The 21,095-nt window shown below is 40.0% G+C and overlaps 6 protein-coding genes across 8 annotated transcripts; 5 read left to right on the forward strand and 1 right to left on the reverse strand.

The window, feature by feature from the left end:
* The first annotated feature begins 523 nt into the window (after positions 1-523).
* Positions 524-3,856, forward strand: LOC122404632 (fumarylacetoacetase). Of its 2 annotated transcripts, none has more exons than XM_043408770.1 (8): positions 524-657; positions 1,141-1,370; positions 1,904-2,044; positions 2,107-2,360; positions 2,774-2,980; positions 3,043-3,188; positions 3,274-3,391; positions 3,646-3,856. In XM_043408770.1, exons 1-8 carry the CDS (start codon positions 574-576, stop codon positions 3,720-3,722), a joined length of 1,257 nt encoding a protein of 418 aa, XP_043264705.1. In that variant the 5' UTR covers positions 524-573; the 3' UTR covers positions 3,723-3,856. The 2 variants fall into 2 exon arrangements, with proteins under 2 accessions (XP_043264705.1, XP_043264706.1); XM_043408771.1 differs by having other exon boundaries at positions 1,141-1,363; positions 1,906-2,044.
* A 148-nt stretch (positions 3,857-4,004) lies between these two features.
* On the forward strand, positions 4,005-5,053 carry LOC122404706 (fas apoptotic inhibitory molecule 1). Its single transcript, XM_043408905.1, has 5 exons — positions 4,005-4,051; positions 4,270-4,499; positions 4,565-4,690; positions 4,762-4,811; positions 4,871-5,053. The coding sequence occupies exons 1-5, from the start codon at positions 4,032-4,034 to the stop codon at positions 5,039-5,041; spliced, it is 597 nt and encodes a 198-aa protein (XP_043264840.1). The 5' UTR covers positions 4,005-4,031; the 3' UTR covers positions 5,042-5,053.
* Positions 5,054-6,372: 1,319 nt separating this feature from the next.
* LOC122404769 (coiled-coil domain-containing protein 113) lies at positions 6,373-7,553 on the forward strand. The gene is made up of 5 exons (XM_043408993.1): positions 6,373-6,485; positions 6,693-6,925; positions 6,993-7,192; positions 7,247-7,410; positions 7,478-7,553. The coding sequence occupies exons 2-5, from the start codon at positions 6,766-6,768 to the stop codon at positions 7,551-7,553; spliced, it is 600 nt and encodes a 199-aa protein (XP_043264928.1). The 5' UTR covers positions 6,373-6,485; positions 6,693-6,765.
* A 565-nt stretch (positions 7,554-8,118) lies between these two features.
* LOC122404689 (angiotensin-converting enzyme-like) lies at positions 8,119-11,646 on the forward strand. Its single transcript, XM_043408877.1, has 13 exons — positions 8,119-8,702; positions 8,937-9,074; positions 9,152-9,310; positions 9,382-9,481; positions 9,548-9,691; positions 9,776-10,079; positions 10,145-10,297; positions 10,353-10,477; positions 10,540-10,715; positions 10,798-10,958; positions 11,026-11,148; positions 11,236-11,420; positions 11,520-11,646. Exons 1-13 carry the CDS (start codon positions 8,625-8,627, stop codon positions 11,615-11,617), a joined length of 1,944 nt encoding a protein of 647 aa, XP_043264812.1. The 5' UTR covers positions 8,119-8,624; the 3' UTR covers positions 11,618-11,646.
* A 384-nt stretch (positions 11,647-12,030) lies between these two features.
* Positions 12,031-14,315, forward strand: LOC122404966 (protein FAM210A). 2 transcript variants are annotated; one of them, XM_043409397.1, is made up of 6 exons: positions 12,031-12,390; positions 12,471-12,765; positions 12,841-12,986; positions 13,072-13,160; positions 13,275-13,293; positions 13,417-14,315. In XM_043409397.1, the coding sequence occupies exons 1-6, from the start codon at positions 12,252-12,254 to the stop codon at positions 13,431-13,433; spliced, it is 705 nt and encodes a 234-aa protein (XP_043265332.1). In that variant the 5' UTR covers positions 12,031-12,251; the 3' UTR covers positions 13,434-14,315. The 2 variants fall into 2 exon arrangements, with proteins under 2 accessions (XP_043265332.1, XP_043265331.1); XM_043409396.1 differs by lacking the exon at positions 13,275-13,293 and having other exon boundaries at positions 13,417-14,314.
* Positions 14,316-14,375: 60 nt separating this feature from the next.
* LOC122404965 (LIM domain-containing protein jub) lies at positions 14,376-20,840 on the reverse strand. The gene is made up of 6 exons (XM_043409395.1): positions 18,574-20,840; positions 17,621-17,711; positions 15,812-15,981; positions 15,676-15,738; positions 15,428-15,610; positions 14,376-15,345 (listed from the first exon to the last, which is right to left on the reverse strand). Exons 1-6 carry the CDS (start codon positions 20,491-20,493, stop codon positions 15,124-15,126), a joined length of 2,649 nt encoding a protein of 882 aa, XP_043265330.1. The 5' UTR covers positions 20,494-20,840; the 3' UTR covers positions 14,376-15,123.
* Between the last annotated feature and the right edge of the window lie 255 nt (positions 20,841-21,095).

Below are 21,095 nucleotides of genomic sequence, written 5' to 3' on the forward strand. Positions count from 1 at the left end.
CAAAAATGGACTATGTGACGAAACACACGGCGATGTAGCAAACTACTGGCACATCGTGATCTTGTTGTACGTCAAGTACCACCTATCAACCTAATTGACCTTATTATCCACTGTATATCAATGTCTAATAAACTGCTGTTATCCCGAATTGTCGATACATGTTACGTAAAATTCTCGTTTTCGCCGCCATCTTCGTTCCTCCCGATTTAATTAATTTAGTCATTCCTTTGATTTAATTCTGAAATTATCGATTTATCGTAAAGCATTGAAATTTAGTACAATAATTAAAATCGACAATATGACTTTCAGTAATGAGTAATGGTACCAAACAGTATGAACATTAAAACTCCTTTTAACTAACAAAGCGTTCTAGTTCATTAATTATGTAGCATTCGATAGATCTAGGAAACTTGGGAGATATTCAAAACCAGTTGGACCGGGGGCTCGCACGTAAACACGTGTATAAATTATCTCATGGAGGCCAGTCGACCTTGACAAGCCCCTGCATGATTATCACATTTCGTAACAAACAATTTTAAGACGCCGTCTCATTCGTTCAAAACACCTAGAATCATGAAGTCTTTCGTAGAGTATTCATCGAATTGTGATTTTCCAATCGAGAACCTCCCGTACGGTGTTTTCTCTACGGCCAGCAACGTAAGTAAACAATAATATTTAGTACGATAAACATAGTTGCACGTAGTTCTCATCGAGAAAAAGGCTTGTAGGTTATGGGTACTAGAGAGAATTAATTTTCTAGTGTGAATGAATGGTCATTATAATAATGATTGGAACGAAAGAATGTCGTTATTCTATTCGATAGTGCATGATAGTACTGACCCACTTGATCGAAATACATATTTTTACTAAATGTAAATGTGCATGTCAGGTTCTACCAAATAACATGCCATCTTCAGGCGCCGCGAGCAAGTGAAAATTAATGGCGCGCAATTGGAAACGTTCAAATCATTATCGACAAAGTATTCAGTGTTTTTCAGTGATTTTTTTTATTCTAAATTCTATTAAACACTGCGAAATATCTAAAAGTTGCATAAGTTAACGGGGTCAAATTACACTTTCGAAACTGTAATATCGACTGCTAGTAACGTGACAGGGTAAACTAAATCGCAAATATTTCAGCCGCAAAAGAGAATAGGAGTAGCAATAGGCGACGAAATCTTAGATCTGTCCGTTATCTCGCACCTCTTCGACGGGCCACTGTTAAAAAACAATCAAGATGTATTCCGTCGCGATTGTCTCAACGACTTCATGGCTCTGGGAAGACACGCCTGGGCAGAAGCAAGATCCAAGCTTCAACAATTATTGTCAGCCGCTAATAACACGCTGCAGGAGGCAGATATTCGTTCAAAGTAAATTAAAAATTCTTCTAACTTTGTTTTTAAATATAGCAGATATTCATAATATATATATATATTATATATACTATAAGCAGATATTCGTTCAAAGTAAATTAAAAATTCTTCTAACTTTGTTTTTAAATATAGCAGATATTCATAATATATATATATTATATATACTATAAGCAGATATTCGTTCAAAGTAAATTAAAAATTCTTCTTTGTTTTTAAATATAGCAGATATTCATAATATATATATATTATATATACTATAAGCAGATATTCGTACAAAGTAAATTAAAAATTCTTCTTTGTTTTTAAATATAGCAGATATTCATAATATATATATATTATATATACTATAAGCAGATATTCGTTCAAAGTAAATTAAAAATTCTTCTTTGTTTTTAAATATAGCAGATATTCATAACATATATATATTATATATACTATAAGCAGATATTCGTTCAAAGTAAATTAAAAATTCTTCTTTGTTTTTAAATATAGTAACGAATATTTTATAAATATCCTTGTTACTCTCACAGAGCATTCGTGCCACAAAGCGAAGCAACGATGCATCTGCCAGCGAAAATCGGTGATTACACAGACTTCTATTCCTCTATTCACCACGCCACGAATGTGGGCATGATGTTTCGCGGAAGAGAGAACGCTTTGATGCCGAATTGGTAATTTCCTCGTAGCTCGTAATCGTTTATTCAAAAAGGTAATGTAATCGATACGATGGTAGGAAATATTTGCCTGTTGGTTACCACGGGAGATCGAGCTCCGTCGTTGTATCTGGCACGCCGATAAGACGACCACGTGGCCAGACACTTCCGGTGGAAGGTGCAGCCCCGGCTTTCGGCCCTTCCAGATTGATGGACTTCGAGCTCGAGGTGGCTTTCTTTGTCGGAGGACCTCCCACAAATTTGGGCGAAACTGTCCCAGCATCGAAAGCGAACGATCACATATTTGGAATGGTCACTATGAACGATTGGAGCGGTAATATTCGAAATGCAACAGGATCTCCTTCATTATCCTAACTCATAAATTAAAGTGATAAATTTTCTTTAGATTCGAAGATAATTCATTACTAGACTGCGGATGTTTATGCATTTATGGGAAATTTTAATTTTCAAAAAACTACAGAATTTAGTTAATATGCAAGAATATAAGAAATACTTAAAGTAAGGTACGAATTATTATATCTAGGGGTTGAGACAACCCTCTACAAAGCTCCAATTTCATTAATTTTATTAATAAAAATATGAATTTGCATGAAGATACGCAGTCTACTCATTACATTCTCTTTGCTAATATTATTGATGCAAAATGACACTCTATTAGTATGGATAATGAAGATTCTATTACAACGGTAAAATAAACGTAACGAGTTAATCGAGCACCGTTTGCAGCGAGAGACATACAAAAGTGGGAGTACGTTCCATTGGGGCCCTTTGGAGCAAAAAATTTCGGGACCACCATTTCCCCGTGGATCGTCACTATGGAGGCTCTAGAACCTTTCAAAGTTCCCAACGTGTCCCAGGAACCAACTCCTTTTCCGTATTTGCAGCACAACGAATCCTGTAACTTCGACATGAAGCTGGAGGTCGACATCAAACGTAAGCATTATTTTTATAAAGATTGATATCAATTCGCGACATGGTTCTCTTTGTTACGATAGCTCCAAGCGGCGTGGTTAGTACAGTTTGCCGTAGCAACTACAAATTCCAATACTGGACGCCCCAACAGCAATTAGCTCACCACACCGTAACCGGATGTAATATCAATCCGGGCGACTTAATGGCTTCGGGCACAATAAGCGGAGAGGTGTGTCCTAAATTTTTATTCGTCGACGATCGACGATTGAACGAACGATACACCGCGGTATTAATCTTTTCTCTATGTTGTTTAGACCTCTGATTCTTTTGGCTCGATGCTCGAGTTATCTTGGAAAGGTACTCGACTCGTACCGTTGAAAGATGGAACCAGCAGAAAGTTCCTGCAAGACGGCGACGAGGTGACCATTCGCGGTACGTTCATCGCTTTCGTTTTGCGTTAGAAACTGGCACAACCACTATTTGTCGTGGAACTTATTTTTGTAGCCTCGTTAAAATTTAAAACTCCCCTCTAGATTTATTTTCTTCAACGTCTAACCTTGAGAATTGATCTTTTTTTAACTCTGAAAAATCATGTGGGTTCATATGTGGGTCAATGTGTTAAATAGGTCAAGACGCCTATAGTTTACGATCCTATCGATAGTTACTCATTGGTTATCTTTTTCCAGGTTACTGTGTCGGCGATGGCTATAGAATTGGATTCGGGCCATGCTCAGGGAAATTGTTGCCCGCTCTTGCTGAATAATTCTGACGTTTCGTATGTAATTTCTCGTGCTCGAGATTGCAAATCGCGCATTACATGCGCTTCTTTTTACCTTTGTATCGTGGTTTGTAACGGAATAAATATATACTATAAATTTGTACACTCATTTGCCTTCACCCCGAATAATTAACACTGAGTGTTTGTCGACTAAATAAAGTATAAATTTTGTTATTGCGACCGAGTGTAACTGTGTCATATCCTAACCAGATTATCGATTCGAATCGTGGCCGTGGTAAATTCGATCAATAAACAGGCCAGCACAGGTGCAGGTGGAACGAGCGCCAAGGAAACATGGCCGCCATTCTGTTGAAGTAAGTAAAACGCGATAAATATTATTCAAATACCAAGTGCTTGATAGTAAATACAAATCCGTTCGATCGTTTAATCCCCCATAATCGATTCGACGTAATAGTTGAATGGTTTGATAAGAACTTTTCTTTATACGATTAACTCTCTGTATTCGAAAAAATGCTACCTGTTTATTCGAATGAATCAAGCTTCGATTAAACGTGTGATCAACGAACGTTAGGAGTCTGCACAATCTGGAGGCTGTAGACGAGCCAACGGTGAAGTGGACCATTCCTCTGAGCGATGGCAATCACGTGATAGAATTTGAACACGGTACAGCGACCGGTCGACGAGTGGTGAAACTGGATGGCAAAGAACTGATCCATAGAGATTGGATGTTTCATCTCGTCGGCGACGAAGCGTTCACGTTCAACGATAACAAGTTTGTCATCAGAGTCGATCCAATTCCAGGCGAGTGTTGCAAACGCTTACGTTTCGTTTCGAAATGTAACAACTATTAAGTGAAATTTCGACAGGTTTGAGATATTGTTATACCTTGTGGGTGAACGGGAAGAGTTACACGAATTTCGTCAAAGGCCAATCGAAGATTCTGGACACCTGGTTGGCCAGCGTTGGAAAAGAAGAGTACAGAATAGTGTTAGGTGATTGTGAATCATAGAGACTTTTTAAATAGTTAACAAAATTATAACAGGAACGTTGTATTGCCCCGTAGACAAACAGACGCAAAATATTTGGGTTAACGGCGAACAGGTCGACACGGAGGTAAGAACGGTTGCTAATTTCGTAAATAGATTTAGATTTAATTAATTTTTTTCTCTTAGAACGATTTCACCGACGATGGCGCGGAAATACGTTTCACGGTGGGAGAACTTCCGGCTACGATTCGATCGTACAGCTCTGGGCAGAAAAACGTCGGGATATCGTATTCTTTGCACATCGATGAGATAGAAATTGACAAGGAGTCGCAGCTGAAGGAAACAGAGGACTCATAAACGAGAGTCTCTACGGACCACGTATTTAGAACGTCGTTGCAACTTCACGTGCCACGAAAATTTCTTACACTTTGTAAATAGTAGAATAAATCACGAGTACGTCGAACAAAATTTACTTGTTTCGTGATCAAACGTCTGAACGTAGGAGAGACTCGCGTTCAGGTCACAAATAAAAAAAATCTAACCCCCGTCCCGTTTTTCGTTTCGGTTTATTTTGTATTTTATTCAGTGAACGAGTAATCACAATGTCGATGCGGGAGAGTATATTCAGCATCGGGTCACGAATGGCACAGAGATTGGACGATGACATACATTTCGATGGTGCATGTCCCCCGAATCGATACACTCCGCTTTTAATATGAATGAAAATTTGCTCGATTTTAGTAATGAGCTACGAAGAATTGCAGCAGATGCAGGACGATCTTCTGCAAAAGGTATGGATGTTGACCCTGGAGAACGACGTGTACGAACGATATCTCACGCGACAGGATCCTCAAATTATGAAAAGTAAACGCTGTCGATTGTGCACGGATAGAGTTCACGCTAGTGTTTATAAGCATTTTTTAACACTTTAATGGCTGCACCACTGATATCGTAGACCAAAGTGAGATACACAAAGATGCTAGGAATATTATTACAAGGAATTACAAATGTAATAAGTTGAATGTACGATGAAATGGTGACTGATACAGTAGATCACGCACACGTGACAGTGGCCGTCAAAGTGTTAATATTTCTTTCTTGAATCAGGTAATGTAACAACCTTAGCGTGAACTTTCTCCGTACACGAACATTTTAAAATTACAAAATCAAGATACTGTAAATTTATTAATAAATTAATAAATTATTTATTGAGCCATAACACGCCTGTTGGAAAGATCGAAATACGCACGAAGAGTAACGGCTCACATATTGCCGATGTCGTCCCGTATGAGTTTCCGCGAGAGTATCATGAGCCTTCACGATTTTGGCAAACGAAGCGTTACGAGCGCGTCCAGCGTGATCAGCGCTTTATCCGAAAGTCGACTGGCAACGTCAAGCATGTTGACGATAAGAACTCAGAGCGAGAGCGCAAAGTTAGCGAAACGAACGAAAACGCAACTACCCTCGATTTACATTGAAACTGTGTAAATCGAGGGTCGGATGTGTTCAATTTCTGTTCGTCCACGCGGATTGTATTCGTCCTTTGTCTCGCGACCGTTATCAGGATCACTATAGCGCATCGTATAACGATGGCGAACAAAGAGATCGATGAGATGAAGAAGAAGCTGGAGGATTTTAAGAAATCAGCCAGGAAGCAAAAAGCGTGCATGAGAGCCGAAATAGAGGAACTCGAGATTCGCATCAGCGAGGTGCACGAGGCGAAAGACGACTTTGAGGAAGAGGTCGTCTTCAAAGGCGTCGATCCCATCACTGGAAGGATTCCAGCGGAAAGAATCATCAGGTGATTTCGCGAATCATTATTATCAAAGTTATTTCCTAAAATAAAATTACATAACACATTATTTGAAAAGTGACTAAAATTGCTCGTTCGACAAAAATTGATACGCTCCTAAGTACTTTGGTTTCGAATTCCTAGATTATCGTTAATAATTAATCCCGTCGCTAATTGCGGTGATAACAGACTTTTAACGCGCAAACTCTCGTAAAGATTCATCGAGGAATGGCTGAGATCGGTAAACACGATAATAGAGAGGCTACGGTTAAAGAGCGCGACGATAAAGATGCAAATCAAAAAGGCTAAACAGCAGCTGATCCAGAGAGAGGAGCTTGGGGAGGCGCTTCACGCCGTTGATTTCGAACAATTGAACATCCAGAACAAGGATTACGCAAGAATGATCGAGGAAAAGAATCGCTACGTGTTCGAGATGAAGAAGATCGCAGGTGCTGAGCGTTAATCGACGTACGGAGACGCGATAGGAGGGTCTAAACGCCGAATCCATTATTGCAGGCCACTACCACTTGAAATTGACGCAACACAAACAGAAACTTAGCAATCTGATGCTCTCGTTGAACGAGGTGAAGAAAGAAATCGCGCTGAAACAGCAACAGATCGAGGAATTGAAAATTGAACGCGAGGAGATAGAGATTGACTTGAAACGAAGGGACGAACGTTTGAAGAAACTATTATTTTTTATGGACCGCTATAAGGTAAATTTTCAAACGTCTGCACTTTTTTCGATATATTGCACGATGATTCCATAGGCACCAGATATCCTAGACTTCGTAAGATTAATGGTGGAACTGAAGGAATTAGGAAAGACCTACAGACTTTTAGACAGACGGAGGAACATCGAAAAAATAATATTTCAATCCTCCCAAAGACACGTCCGGAACAACACTAATCCTGATATTAGCCACGAGTCTGTGTAAGCAACGAGAAAAATTACTATTATAAAAAGTATAGTAAATTACTTACATTATCTTATATTTTAGGCAGAACAAAAAGCTGATATCAGGTACGATGTTCCCGATCATATCGTACCACAAAATGTCGCTTCCTTTCATCTAGTTTCCGAGCCGTGATCGTCGAAATCGTTTCTTTGTCGTCGGACAGCAGCGGACTTCGCTCGAAGGCAACGTGGCCGCACAATTATATCTGTAAAAAAAGAATTACGCGGCCCTGTACCGTCACTGGTTACGCCACCGGATAATTGGAGTTACGGTGCTTGTCTAGAAGACGAAGGAAGCTCGAAACAATTGTCCAGAATACCACTTTCCATAATACACGTTACTTTCTTTCAAGAGCAAATTATATAAAAACCATAAGAACTAAAAAAATATACACGCAATTCCTCGTCGAAACAGAAATTTGACATTCTCAGTTTTTCATTTTTACGTTACCCTTTCGACGACATCGTTTTCTCGGTAAATTTACAATCGTATAAATTTACGAACGCATTAAGATATTCGAATAAAGTAAAAGATGGAACGATTTTGGCGTGTGCCGCGATGTGTTGTTGGGTGGTCACGCTTCACGCACCGGCGATGCCTGTCCCTTCCTCTTTTCGCCCGTGGAATATCCGTCCCGGAAGACCATGTCTCTCTTTCGCGGCGATTCAGTTTTGCCGCGACGACAACATCGACGTACCGAATGTTCGATGAGCTACCCAGTCGAAGGTGGTGTCGGTTGAAAACATCGTCGGGACGCTCCTATTTATCCCAGTGAACATTTTACCAGCAACCTAGAAAACCTCTCTGCTGTACAGTGATCTCTGCTATCTGGAACAATGAGACCAAAGATGAGAATCCACGCGAATTGAATTACTAACGGTAGTTGATTACCAAGCAGAAAATCATTAGTCTCGAATTAAATTAACCGCCTTGATGAAGTGTCCCGAATTGTTTAAAATTTTGAGAAACGGTTGAAATAAAAAGTCAGTCGCGTTGTTGAAATGGCAAAAGCGGTGTGTTCGGTGATCCGTGAACAAGCAACTAGCCATACATCCTGACTTTCCGTTTTAGATCGATCGATCGCGTCTGGATCCCATTTCCGATGAGAAGGAACAACGATTTCGAGAAAGTTCGACGACTTTCTCGATCTGTTCGACCGATTTTTTAGTTCAGTTTTGAAAGCGCAAACATGACGATCGCGGGAACATTGATCCTCGCATTGATCGTTTGCTCGTTCGTGCGGCCAAGCTTTAACAAATATTTGGAGGTAAGACGGTAACGCCAAACGATACTTTCTCGATTAACGTTAACGGTATTTCGAGGATGATGCGTTTCGATAGAGGTCTGCTTACTCGATACGGTTGAAGGAAGCTAAACCGCGGGAAGATATTAGGTCGAAGTCGTATTTACAATTCTAATAAGTCTTGGATCGTGTGTCAGTAGTATCTGGGCCAAAACATTGAATATTTCATTACACTTGTATAATTTATAATATCTCAAGGGTATGAACGTGAACTTGGGAGACGCTCTGCAGTTTCTCAGAGAATACGACAGCGAGGCTTCTACTATGTGCGCGAGAGTGATAACGGCTCAATGGAACTTTGCTACAAACGTCACCGACGTCAATCGACGACGAATGGTAAATTTACGTAAAGCTACAATTTTATATGCATATAAAGCAAATAGGGCTGAATAAACGTGTAGATGCTGGTTTAGTTGGACGAACAGACGTTGAAACTGAAATTCGATAGAATCTCCTGGCGCAAAGCTGTCAGCTTTGCTTGGAGTCGAATACCGGATCCCCTCGCGAGAAGGGAACTCAAAATGATTGCTGTGAAAGGCCGAAATTCCCTGACCGACGACAAATTTAACGAGGTAAGCGTTTCTTTAAAATTTCACTCCAACGGCTAAGATACAACGATACTAGAAACACAACTAATTTTTAGCTACACAGTTTACTTGTGGAGATGAAAGAAATATACGCAAGAACGAGATTGTGCCCCTACAAAACCATAGGTGGAGATTGCGATTTGAGTTTGGACCATGGTTAGTGTATAATTACCTAAAATTAATAAGTTGTGAGTTGCACATAATTATTCGCGTGATTCTCAGACGCTGGGAAGATAATGGCGCGATCGAAGGACTATGACGAATTGCTGTACTACTGGCACGCCTGGCACGAAGCAACTGGGCCTCAGCTTAAGAACAAATACATGAGATATGTTCAACTGGCGAATCAAGCAGCCAGATTGAACGGTAAATAAAACTGTGCAATTACAAATTTCTGATCAACCCAATAGGCGCTTTTAAACAATTTTATATACGTTGCATCGTCATCAGGATTCGAGGATGCGGGCGACCAAATGAGGGAACTCTTCGAAGACGAGTACTTTCAGCAGAATACAGCGGACGTTATGTCGTCCGTGATGCATCTGTATAAGAATCTCTTCACATACGTGAGAACGAAATTGTTCGAAAGGTATGGAGAGAAGATAAGAAGAGACGGACCACTTCCGGCGCATATTTTGGGTAACATGTGGGCTCAGAACTGGGAGAACATATTCGATGTGGTGCAACCATTCCCAGCGAGTAGAAAACTGGATGTCACTTTGGACATGATGATTCAAGGATTCACTCCTTTGAGGTATGTTCGTTGATGCTTCGATTCGTTCGTTTAAACATGAACCCAGTAACATAAAAATGTTTAAGGATGTTTCAAATAGCAGAGGAGTTTTTCACTTCTCTGGGAATGAAACCGATGCCACCCGAGTTCTGGAGATTCTCGATGTTCGAAAAACCTATCGAGAGAGAGGTGAAATGTACCCCTAGCGCGTGGGACTTTTGCAACAGAATCGATTACAGGTATTTACTGTTTGTTGATAAATTGTTTGGTACACTGCATATAGGTGTTTCACAGGATAAAGCAATGTACGAGGGTCACGATGGACGATCTGTTATCGACCCATCACGAGATTGCGCGTTTGCAATATTATCTGCAGTATAGGGATCAACCGTTATTGTTTCGAAACGAAGCAATTCCAGGTGATAAAAAGAACTGTTATTTACAAATAAAGAAATACTGACTTGCTACTTGATGAATTTAGGATTCTTCGAAGCAGTCAGCGATGCCATTGAACTCTCTATCGTTACGCCCCAACATTTGAGTAAAATCGGATTATACGACAACTCTACGGATGATTACGGGAGCAGCGTCAATTTCTTGATGTTAATGGCTCTGCGTAAAGTAGCCTACATCCCGTTTGCTTATATAGTCGATGAGGTTTTACATATTCTTTGCATGGGTTTTAAAAATTATTTTATCACAAATTCAATTCTGTATACAATTCTTTTGATGTTGAAAGTGGAGGTGGCACGTCTTCAACCATGGTGTCGCAGATATGACAAACAAGTGGTGGGAATTGAGGCTACAGTATCAAGGAATTGTACCACCAGTACCAAGGTCTGAAAGAGACTTTGATCCTGCGTCGAAATACCATATTCCTGCGGACGCTCTTTATGCCAAGTATGACAAAACTACTTCATAACATTTTTAAAAAATACTAAACATTATGGGCTTATTTTTTTCTTAGGTACTTCGTTGGTGTCGTATTACAATTTCAATTATTCGAATCTCTGTGCGAGATAGCAGGTCACACTGGTGATCTACACACTTGCGATTTTTATAGATCACGAGAGGCTGGCAGATTGCTCTCGTACGTAAACGCGTTACTATAATTAATCATTATATAATGATTGAATATGTATTATAGTATATTCGTATCACTGTTCCCTGTTTATAGCGACGTATTATCAATGGGTTCATCCAGATCGTGGAAGAACGTTGTACGACAAATGACAAGAGGCAGAACAAATAGAATGGACGCCGGTGCCATGTTGAGGTACTTCGAGCCGTTGAATCAATGGTTGAAGCGGCAAAACGAAATGGAACCAGTTGTCGGTTGGATCGCGAATCGCGAAGACACGGGTGAGTTTAAAAATAATATCGATCGTTTTATACGGGGCACGGGTTGTGAAACGCACTAATAATATCCTGCGAGTACAGGTTTTCTTCGACTTGTTTCAGCGCTGTTTTTTCACTGGTACCAAAATGGCGCACAAAAAGTCACCTCGTTCTTACTTCTTCCATTGATCATAACAGCTACACAAATTTCGATATATTAACAGAAATACATCATGATAGAAATAGCAAAGAAAATGCAAACCAAAGCATTTTTGTATATAAATTAAAGAATATGTAAATACCTCATAAGACTTTAAAACAGACAGTAGCATACTGAAACATAACGGTTTCGCCATTAGAGATAAGAAAAGGAGATATTTAATATTTATGTATTTATTGTACAACTAAAACAGTGTTATATATTAAATTTACTCGTGACTCTTATGCAATGTGTTTTATTTATAGCAACATTTAATCAACAAGTCGTTAGCTTATAAGATTTCCCTTTGAAGTTTACCGCCATCCATATATTCCCGAGTACGTATAAATTTTTAGCAGATGGCGTAGCTGGTACTACTTCTGCTTTGATTTGTAAGCTTACGTATAGGTTATTATCTATAGTGTGAGTTTTTGCAGCGTACAAAGTGAATAACGTGTGAATTTTGACGAGTATTTAAAATAGTTTTTTAAATATTCAATTTATATCAATTCCGTTAACGTAGAGGAGCCATTTCATAAAAGCTTGTCCAATGTGTTTGACTAAACGTAAAGCATCTGAGGTATCGAAATTTTAGTACGTCAAAGTGCAATCTACTAAATATTATTGGTTAGAAATAACAGCGGTCGTTTTTGAAAATGGAAATGGTTCTTAATCGAAGTACGAGATTCGTCACTGTCTTAGGGTTCAGTCCAATGTTCGTAACTAAAAATTTGTTAGATTCAGTACGTTTCATACAGTGTACTGACCCGAGACGTTGGAAATTTAAACTTACTGGTAGGTTAAATGGTGGTTAGGGCGACTGTTTTGATAATTATTCTCAAGATCAGATTTCACTGATATTTCTTCGATTTTAGAAAGGTATCCGTGTTACGGGCGCTTATCGTGTACTTATGTTCCAATCTTTAATCGTATTACTGTGCATCAGCTACCATTCAGGTGTAATATTTACAAAAATGATATATCAGTTGCGTGTTACTGTAATTCAAAGCAAAGTCCTAAAGAAAACAATGTACAGTCAGAATCGCCAAAAAAGATGTCAGTATTTGCAAAGATGAAGCAGATGACCAAAGATTATTGGCACGTCTTATTGCCAGTGCATATAGTTACTTCTTTAGGTTGGGTTGCTATATTCTATGCAGCGATTAAGAAGTACGCATAAGTACAGATTTATCACGTTATCATTGTAATTTACAATGTCATACTATTGTGTACCTATTTTTCTAGTGGTGTAGATATTCCAAAATTGCTGGAATTTATGAAGTGTAGTCAAAAGTATTTAGATATGGTACAACGATCTGATGCAGGAAATTGGGCTTTAACATATGTCTTATATAAACTATTTACACCTCTTAGATATACAGTGACATTAGGTAATTAAAAAGAAGCAATTATTAAAAGTTATAAACTCACAAAAACTCAATAAATATTATAATAATCTGGATATACAATATATAGGACTTACAACAATGGCCATAAAACGTCTCAGCAAAACAGGATATGTGAAACCTTTGCCATTTGGTAAACATGCTACAGTAATACCCAAGGTATTATCTCCATGAAATGCTCTTTGTTAAAATTAGTTAAACAAAGTATTGAAACTGTTATTTATGTAAAATATTTGTGTTTTCTTGCTCTTTTTACATGCATACATGATATAGCCTGCGTGTGAAACTCTGTGTAGGTCTTTATTGTATTGTCTAAAAATAGAATTGTGTTTCAGTGTTTCCTCATTTAGTGTATTTTCGTTAGATGTGCATATTATATTAAAACTTATATTATGTGTTTTTAAATATGTTATAGACAACAGAATCAAATAAATCTATGGCAACACACAAGACGGCATTTAAGACGGAACGACAAGTGGAACCCCCGAAAACGTAGCGACGTAACAGAACTAACGAATTTCGAACTGAATTTGAAGTTTCGGTTTTTGTAGAGTTCAAAACTGGAATTTACGAACAAATTGCCTCTTGTGAAATATGTAATATTATAATGTTATGATAAAAATATCTTGTGAAACGTTGTACCAAAAATTTCCCATCAACTTCTATCCTTTGCCTCTATAAATCAATTGATACAAATTAACGTTGATCAGGTATACTCTTCTTTATTGAACGGTTGTTTTTTACATACCGTGCATACATTTAAATAAAATTGTACTTTTTATCTACAATACTCGCAGCTTAGACCTAACCTAGACACAAAGATATTAATTAATCTTGAAATGTAGCAAATTTTTTGGCAGCACGAGTTGTGCGTTGTAACGCCGTAAAATTATTTACGATAATGCACCAAATCTTATTTTACATCTCTATTCGCTCAAGCACGGGGTTTTGTGTAATTTTGAGCTTCAGCGATAACAATCGTACAATTATAAATCATTTCGTTAATTCCTGAGCAATATCGATAAATCTCAAGAGTGTTGCGTATGTTTTCGTACTAATGACCGATACACAATATATTGTCATAATAAATACTGTTAGCAAACGTGATGTTATCACGTATGGTAAGATGTGCTATCATCATAGAATTTCAGCATTGAACGTATCCAAATATCTTAGGACTCGATTATTGAGATCCATATACTACCGTCGAACCTCGTCGCGGTGGACACGTCACAGCAATAGGATTATGTATATATATATTTATATATTATATACATGAATTAAAATAAAGGAATTATTACTTAACGACATGTTATTATGCTAATATATCACAGTTGCCTACGCAACTCGCTCATTCTAATGAGACTACTGCATTCGCGTGCAGTACCTTGGACAAATAAATAAAGACCACATATATTAAATATACCACTTACCTATATTAGTATAGCTGTCAATGGAAACTTGCCACGAATAGCGACAATATATTGCTAAAAATATCAAATAGATCATCGATCGATTATGTTATTGATTAGACCTGAATAATCTAGATGATCCCAATGGGCAGTGTAAGTATTTCGGTTCTGTAAATATCCAGTCTTGGTACGTAATCCTAACCTCTCGTTCAGAGGAACAATAAAGCTATAACTTTTCGCAGACGTTGATTGATTAGAATGTAAATCGGTACCTGTCTTTTCTACTAATTTACACCGTATAAACCAGGCATGTCCATGGGGTGGAGCCCTGCACGTAACTTGCACTCTTACGCGCCGCCATCGAGAAATAAAACACTCGACAACGTCTCATCTTTCCTCTTCCGTTGAACACTTCGTTCATAAAACAAAAGAGGTTATGTTTATTTCCGCGGATGACGTTCACATTGAACATGTGTACCGTATCGCGCGGTATCGGTTAATGTATGGTATTATGTTAATCGAACAGAGCGGCGGAAGATGTCTAAATTTCCGAGCTTCGTTTGGACATGCCTGGTATAAACTAAGGGACAAGTTAGTTTCACCGTGGTAATCGGAGCTTCGTTCGGTCGAATAACGGACGACTGATACGAGCGCGCGCAGTTCGGTTCGAAATATCCGACGAAATGCTTAAATTACGGAACTGATTTAACTTATCCCATAAATTGATAGCTAGCTGATACTGGCTGTGGTGCCCTAGGCTGCGTGTGGGATATGCGTTGGATGTGGCACGCACGACACATGAGTCTACCGTCGAGTGGGTAGCATCGTTTGTCCGGTTCGTCGGTCAACTGCATACCACAATCCTCGCAAACGTAGCAGTCCACGTGAAAATCTTTATCCATGGAAACAACCCTTACAGTCTCCTCAGTGCCCTAACAAGTAAATAGCATCGAAAAAAGTTACGACATGTTTGTATGAAATTTGCATCATCGAATTGAAAAGAGCATAATTCACCTCGACAGGAGTGATCCCCTTTCCGCATGAAGCACATTTAGGGGCGAACATTCTATGGTAATCGTTAACGCAATAAATTTTATTATCAACATCGACCGTGAAAGGAACACCGTCAAGACACTCGTTACAAACGCAACATCGAAAGCATCCTGGATGATAAGATTTCCCCATCGCTTGCAATATCTGTGAGAAAAGATTCTTGGTTAAATTCGAACACAGGTCCATCTTAACGTTTTCCATCTAATTACCATTTCCATAATTAGATGACCACAAATCGCGCATTTCTCGGCTGTCTGTTGGAAGCCAGAGTACTGCAAACAAAACGTTATGTGAACCGCGTCATCGTATCGTTGATGCACCTCCCTCAATTATCGTAATACGTACCAAGTAATCTTCCTCGCAGTAAACTTTTCCGTGAACATTATAGAATGCTTTGCCACGTAACGCTCTTCCGCAGGAACAGCATATAAAACAATTCGTGTGATAAAGATTACCCATGGCTTGACAAGCCTGACCTGCCCCAGTTACTTTTTCACCGCATGTGTGACAAATACCTGCAATAAAGCAGTGAAGTACCCCTTATAATCATAAATTACGGCACGTATTATATTTTTTTTGTATAATTACTGTCTGAACGCTAAGTTCTTGCAATCGTTATTTAAGCATCAAGAGCAACGCTTTGCGAACGGCAGTTGCAAATGTACGTGACTACGATAGCCGAGTTCCATTGGTATGGTTTAAAAATACCCTCATCGACATCCGACAATACGATCCACTCTTCAGGGTCAATAACTGTCAGAATCGCGAACGAATAGCACGATACAAGGAAACCAGCCGGTCGAAACGAACTCACAACTCTCTATGGGTAACACAGACCCTGCCATCCCTCCCGTAGGAATCCTTTATCCTTCATTCGCCGATCGTGACACTTGTAGTTTCGATTTTACGACTTGGTCTCGCTAGGACAGTCCTGTTCGAACTAGAAGCCGCCAACGAGTCGGACTGGTCTATCTATAACGAGATTAGTTACCGCGGCGAGCGCGACCTGGCCACGGCAAACTGCCGTGTACAGGACGTTACACGAAGAATAGAACTCGTATACAAAAACGAAGAGGAACACTAGGCTCGCCTAAACGCCGACCGTTTCTCGACAGATATTGGCTCGCTCGGCTCAAGCGCCTGCTCGCCCGTGCAGACTCTCAGTTCCTTGTTGTTCGTAACGAATTCTTTTGCAAACAATTGCCCCAAAAAAGGGCAACGAAAGTAATTAGCATTGAATTCTTTCATCTGGACCGATAAGTGTTCCACGACTGTGTCGTGGAATCGAAGAAAAATTGTCACCAAAAAGGGACAAAACAATGAAAGTAATTAGCATTGAATTATTTCATCTGGACCGACAAATGTTCCACGACTGTGTAATGGTAACGTTCGCTGGTTTACCGAATCGTTACAGTGACAACTATGTCATCGCATGTTTGACATACTTAAATGTTTTCGAAATTCTGGGGTCAATGTAAGATGTCGTTGCGAATGGTTTCCGTTTATCATCGATATTTGAACAGTGACATCTATTCGATAGTATCGACAGGTTATGTTTAGCACGATGAGATGTAAGTGAAAGAGATAATCGATATAATATAATCGATATCGAGGCTGTCAATTGTGGACACCACCTTACAATTTTCAGGCACATACGCGTTCGAAGGGAAAGACGGTGGAGCGTGTGCGTGCACACTACAAACGGATGTAACGCGCACACTTGTGGCGCTTCAAGTAGGTGCGAAGACACGTAGGTGGAAACGAATGGGTCGAGAGTGAATGTCAACGAAACCTCGTATTAAAAAGTTTCGCGACACACTGAAACTCGACTCCATTTTCCAAAACCGGTCTACCGGGAACTTGTGCCGTGGGAATTGGCACGGTACCCCGCTGGTTTTTATTTCCTACCAGAAGTATTTCAAATTACGGATCGGAATGTGCCAGAAATTAAGTAACGACGGAATTGCGCGCAGTCTGTTTAAATAAAATTACCAAGAACGTTGGAAATCGACACATTAGAGCGAAGCTGCGTAAACAAGGAATCGGCAACGTGTAATCAAAAATCGTCACGCACCAAAATGTTAACGAACTCGGATATATTCATAAATATTTAATAACCGTTTGCGAACTGTCCGATGAATGATTGTTCCTTACCAAAGTATTCTCCTTCCTCTTCTTGTTTCTCCATTTCTTCTTCCAGTTGCCTCGTCAACTCTTCTATTTTTCTCTCCGCTTCAGTGGGTCCCTGTAAGAAATAAATCGTATCCCGCGTTGCGATCAATATTAACAATGTTGCCATGGATCGGGATGCGTTTTCGTCGCGGGAGAATTTTTAAAAATGAAGGATAGGTATGCGACTACAATGACGTATAGACGAAAAAACGAAATATGTCAAGAAAATACTAAATGCTTTTGCAAAAATACATGCAACCTATGAATAAAATATCTTGTGTGAACTATAGAGGCGCTTTTGTCAGGAACGAACAACTTACAGCCTATGATTCAGTGCGAGTTCGGAGAAAGAACTCGTCACGAATTGTAAAATACTCTGAAATGTTCGTGTCTTTTCTACCGTGTCAAAGCTTTCCGAAATTTCTTGTAGATTAAGAAGCAGAACATGTACCGAGTTGTTTTAAATATTTTTGTTCGAATACCCGTTAATCTTATCGTTACATGGGTCAGTCGTTATGTAAAATATTAGCGATAGTGGTTGACATTTGTGACATCATCGCGTAAGCATGAAAAGCGACGCAATCTTTTTTCTTGATTTCGCATTCATTTCTACCATGCATGTTATTTTGGGAACGGAACGTTTATAATTATTAAATTAAATTAAATAAATTCACTGGAACGAAATTTGACAATTGTTACTTGAAAAATCAGTCACCGTTCCTTTAATATGATATCGACATGCAAAATAGCTCAACGCTTGGCGTTCGGCCAAAATAAAACAAATCGAAAGCAGCGACGCGTTCCCTTAACCCAATTAACGCGAATACTGCATTACATTGTAGCTGGTTTTTATAAACACGAAAGATTGGATACATCGATTAGCGGTTCGGAAAGATCAGTGGTTTTTTTTTTAATCGTGTAAAGAATTTTCTTACCGAAGATCTAGGTGGTATAACATTGTAAGGAAGCAGTCCCTTCCCAGCCGTATGTTTCATTGGCGGACTAACTGACTTTCTTTCTTCTGGTTCTGGTTCAGATGTCCTTTGTAATACAGGTACACCAGCATTCAAAAAAACTGGACCAGCTACACCACTAGTCACCCCCGGAGGAAGGCTAGTTATTCTGGGACCATGAACATTTGAATCAGAGTCAGTGGCAGTTGTTGTAGCACTAGTTACCGGTGTTTGTACTTGGCCACGAAGAGGACTTCCAATGGTATTATTTGAGGAAGATAACACGTGTCTCGGTGAATTAATGACATTCTGTGTAATAGTATCGGATGGTATTTGATTGTGAGTTGGACTTGTCTTTGGGGAGCCTCTCACACCATTATTGTTAGCTATTATTCTGGAAGAATCGCCGCGACTGGGTGAATATATGGGTGGTGTTTTTGCTTCAAAAGGATCAGGTGCATCCTGAATGAAGTTTCTATCATTCTGCAGATTACTTAGTCTTAAGTGTTCTGTTGATCGGTTAGAGGAATAAATTGGGGAATTTCTAGCAGGAAATTCTGATCTAGGTTCTTGATGATGATAGTTCCTCTCGTTTGGCGGTAATACCCTACTTGGAGAGTAACAGGGAGAATTACGGCAAGCAGTTTGCTCACCTTGTCGCACACCATAGACAGGAGAATTCCTGGCTTGTGTCTCTCCAGTAATATTTGCACTTGTAGTTCTTGTCGTTGACTCCATATATGGCTTGTAACTTTGGGGACTGTCTTGACGATATTGGGATTGCTGTGTACCTTCTGTATGATTTGTTGCCCGGAAGCCATGTTGTCCACTCATTGTACTATCCAAAGAACCGCGATAATGGTGCGGTTCCGGTGGTAAACGTATCGGTGGAGATTCACTATGATAAGGGAGTCCAGACCTAGGAGAATGTTGTTGTTGCTCAGAACTATAACTAAAATTTCTGGTCGGTGTTTGTAATTCCGATGGTGGAACGTAAGCACTTCTGCCAGCTTGGTGATCCAACGACGAAGAAGATCCTTGTAAGTACCTCGATGCAGAGGAATCGATGGAGCGTTGTAAATTTGAACCATCGTAACTTTGGCCACGTATGTTGTTTCCTCTCTGTTGCGTATACGATAAACTTTGCGTCATACCGCGTTGATTTTGTACTTGACCTACTTTTCCAGTCATGACGACATAATCACCTCCGTTAATCGTGGCTGGGTGATAGTAATTGGGTGGGACTTGAGGGCCTGGTTTATTTTGCGTATTCTCTGTGAAGTGTACCTCTTGAATATTTTCATAAACAGGGGGAGCTTCGTACGGAGGTAATTCTTTTGCCGGTGATACAGACTGGTATCGATTTCCAGTAGGTACTTGTGGTTGTGCTTTCCTAAAAGTAGGTTCGTAAGATTCGCTTGCTAAAGAACCCCGGGGGCTACTCTTGGGACTTTTCCTAGACTCCACTGGATGATAATAAGGGGGATGGGGTTGACTTTGCTGCGGATAATAATCAATATTTTCGTATACCGGTGCTTGTTGATGACTCATACGACTTTGATTCTGTTGTTGCTGGGCACTTATCTGCTCCACAGGTTTCGGCGTAGCAAACCTTGATGCAGCTATTATGTTCTCACGCTCGTATAATTTGTAATCAGTCGTTGACACTTGTCTACAGCTCTCAGAGTTGCCTTCAATGAAACTCTCGATAGCACCAACTGGTCTACCAGGCCCTCTAGCATCGTTTCTGTTGGCAATATTTCTTGATACGGGTACCTGGGCCTCAGGTCGTGATCCTGTGACCCTACCGGTACCCGATGCACCGCCGGCGTCACTGGTTTCATCCCCGAGATGCAGATAACCTAGCTTTTGTACGTAAGAAGCGTCGGCCGAGTTGCACATTGGCAGTGATTCACAGTAAGGCGATCAACGATAATAAGAAAGATTTTATCCTCGTTACGTAGAAACTATCCGCGTGTACCGTTTAGATCCACGTTTTTGCAATTCCGTGGAAAATCGCTATCAAACGATTCGACATCGTTCACAAAGCTGAATCAGCTCGGTGGTCGTCGTGTCAAATCGATCTCCCTCAACTTGTATGCACCCTCCCCTACCAACTTGTTTTCACTTGCACTGCGTGTCGTACACACGCGTGATTCTCTCACGGAATACGACAAAACGCGACGCACGGTATTAAGAAGAAGTTTACTCAACCAAACCAGAGCCGTTTCCCCCCACGATTTTGGGATACGCCCCGCGATCACGGCGCCTCGAGTTCGTCTCGTTTCTTTTCGGCCACTGTCCGTCAACCGGCGTATCTTAGAGTCCTGTCCAGCACCGAAAATCACCACCTGCGAAAATTCACACGATACGCACACACATATACCCCGCACGCATCGTGGTTCGTCAAACCAGATACCTGCGAGACATTTTCCCCTGCTACGAGTCATCCAAACGAAGCTTGCGTTGCTGCGTTTCGTTGCTGTGTGGCGCCACGTTTATCG

The sequence above is a fragment of the Colletes gigas genome, unplaced genomic scaffold, assembly GCF_013123115.1.
Source record: "Colletes gigas isolate AHSC1104 unplaced genomic scaffold, ASM1312311v1 Colletes_gigas_Sc00003, whole genome shotgun sequence".
Classification (NCBI taxonomy): domain Eukaryota; kingdom Metazoa; phylum Arthropoda; class Insecta; order Hymenoptera; family Colletidae; genus Colletes; species Colletes gigas.

Excerpts from the sequence above, each read along its gene's own strand:
- LOC122404632 (XM_043408770.1), top strand. The coding sequence starts at position 574 with ATGAAGTCTTTCGTAGAGTATTCATCGAATTGTGATTTTCCAATCGAG. Across the intron at positions 658-1,140 it reads TTTTCTCTACGGCCAGCAAC|CCGCAAAAGAGAATAGGAGT; the intron begins GTAAGTAAACAA and ends CAAATATTTCAG. Across the intron at positions 2,361-2,773 it reads CACTATGAACGATTGGAGCG|CGAGAGACATACAAAAGTGG; the intron begins GTAATATTCGAA and ends CACCGTTTGCAG.
- LOC122404706 (XM_043408905.1), top strand. The coding sequence starts at position 4,032 with ATGGCCGCCATTCTGTTGAA. Across the intron at positions 4,052-4,269 it reads ATGGCCGCCATTCTGTTGAA|GAGTCTGCACAATCTGGAGG; the intron begins GTAAGTAAAACG and ends AACGAACGTTAG. Across the intron at positions 4,812-4,870 it reads GCGAACAGGTCGACACGGAG|AACGATTTCACCGACGATGG; the intron begins GTAAGAACGGTT and ends TTTTTCTCTTAG.
- LOC122404769 (XM_043408993.1), top strand. The coding sequence starts at position 6,766 with ATGCAAATCAAAAAGGCTAAACAGCAGCTGATCCAGAGAGAGGAGCTT. Across the intron at positions 6,926-6,992 it reads CGAGATGAAGAAGATCGCAG|GCCACTACCACTTGAAATTG; the intron begins GTGCTGAGCGTT and ends CCATTATTGCAG. Across the intron at positions 7,411-7,477 it reads GATATTAGCCACGAGTCTGT|GCAGAACAAAAAGCTGATAT; the intron begins GTAAGCAACGAG and ends CTTATATTTTAG.
- LOC122404689 (XM_043408877.1), top strand. The coding sequence starts at position 8,625 with ATGACGATCGCGGGAACATTGATCCTCGCATTGATCGTTTGCTCGTTC. Across the intron at positions 11,149-11,235 it reads GAGGCTGGCAGATTGCTCTC|CGACGTATTATCAATGGGTT; the intron begins GTACGTAAACGC and ends CCCTGTTTATAG. Across the intron at positions 11,421-11,519 it reads CGCGAATCGCGAAGACACGG|CGCTGTTTTTTCACTGGTAC; the intron begins GTGAGTTTAAAA and ends GACTTGTTTCAG.
- LOC122404966 (XM_043409396.1), top strand. The coding sequence starts at position 12,252 with ATGGAAATGGTTCTTAATCGAAGTACGAGATTCGTCACTGTCTTAGGG. Across the intron at positions 12,766-12,840 it reads TTCTATGCAGCGATTAAGAA|TGGTGTAGATATTCCAAAAT; the intron begins GTACGCATAAGT and ends CTATTTTTCTAG. Across the intron at positions 13,161-13,416 it reads ATGCTACAGTAATACCCAAG|ACAACAGAATCAAATAAATC; the intron begins GTATTATCTCCA and ends AATATGTTATAG.
- LOC122404965 (XM_043409395.1), bottom strand. The coding sequence starts at position 20,493 with ATGTGCAACTCGGCCGACGCTTCTTACGTACAAAAGCTAGGTTATCTG. Across the intron at positions 17,712-18,573 it reads TTATACCACCTAGATCTTCG|GGACCCACTGAAGCGGAGAG; the intron begins GTAAGAAAATTC and ends TATTTCTTACAG. Across the intron at positions 15,739-15,811 it reads ACTGCGAGGAAGATTACTTG|TACTCTGGCTTCCAACAGAC; the intron begins GTACGTATTACG and ends TTTTGTTTGCAG.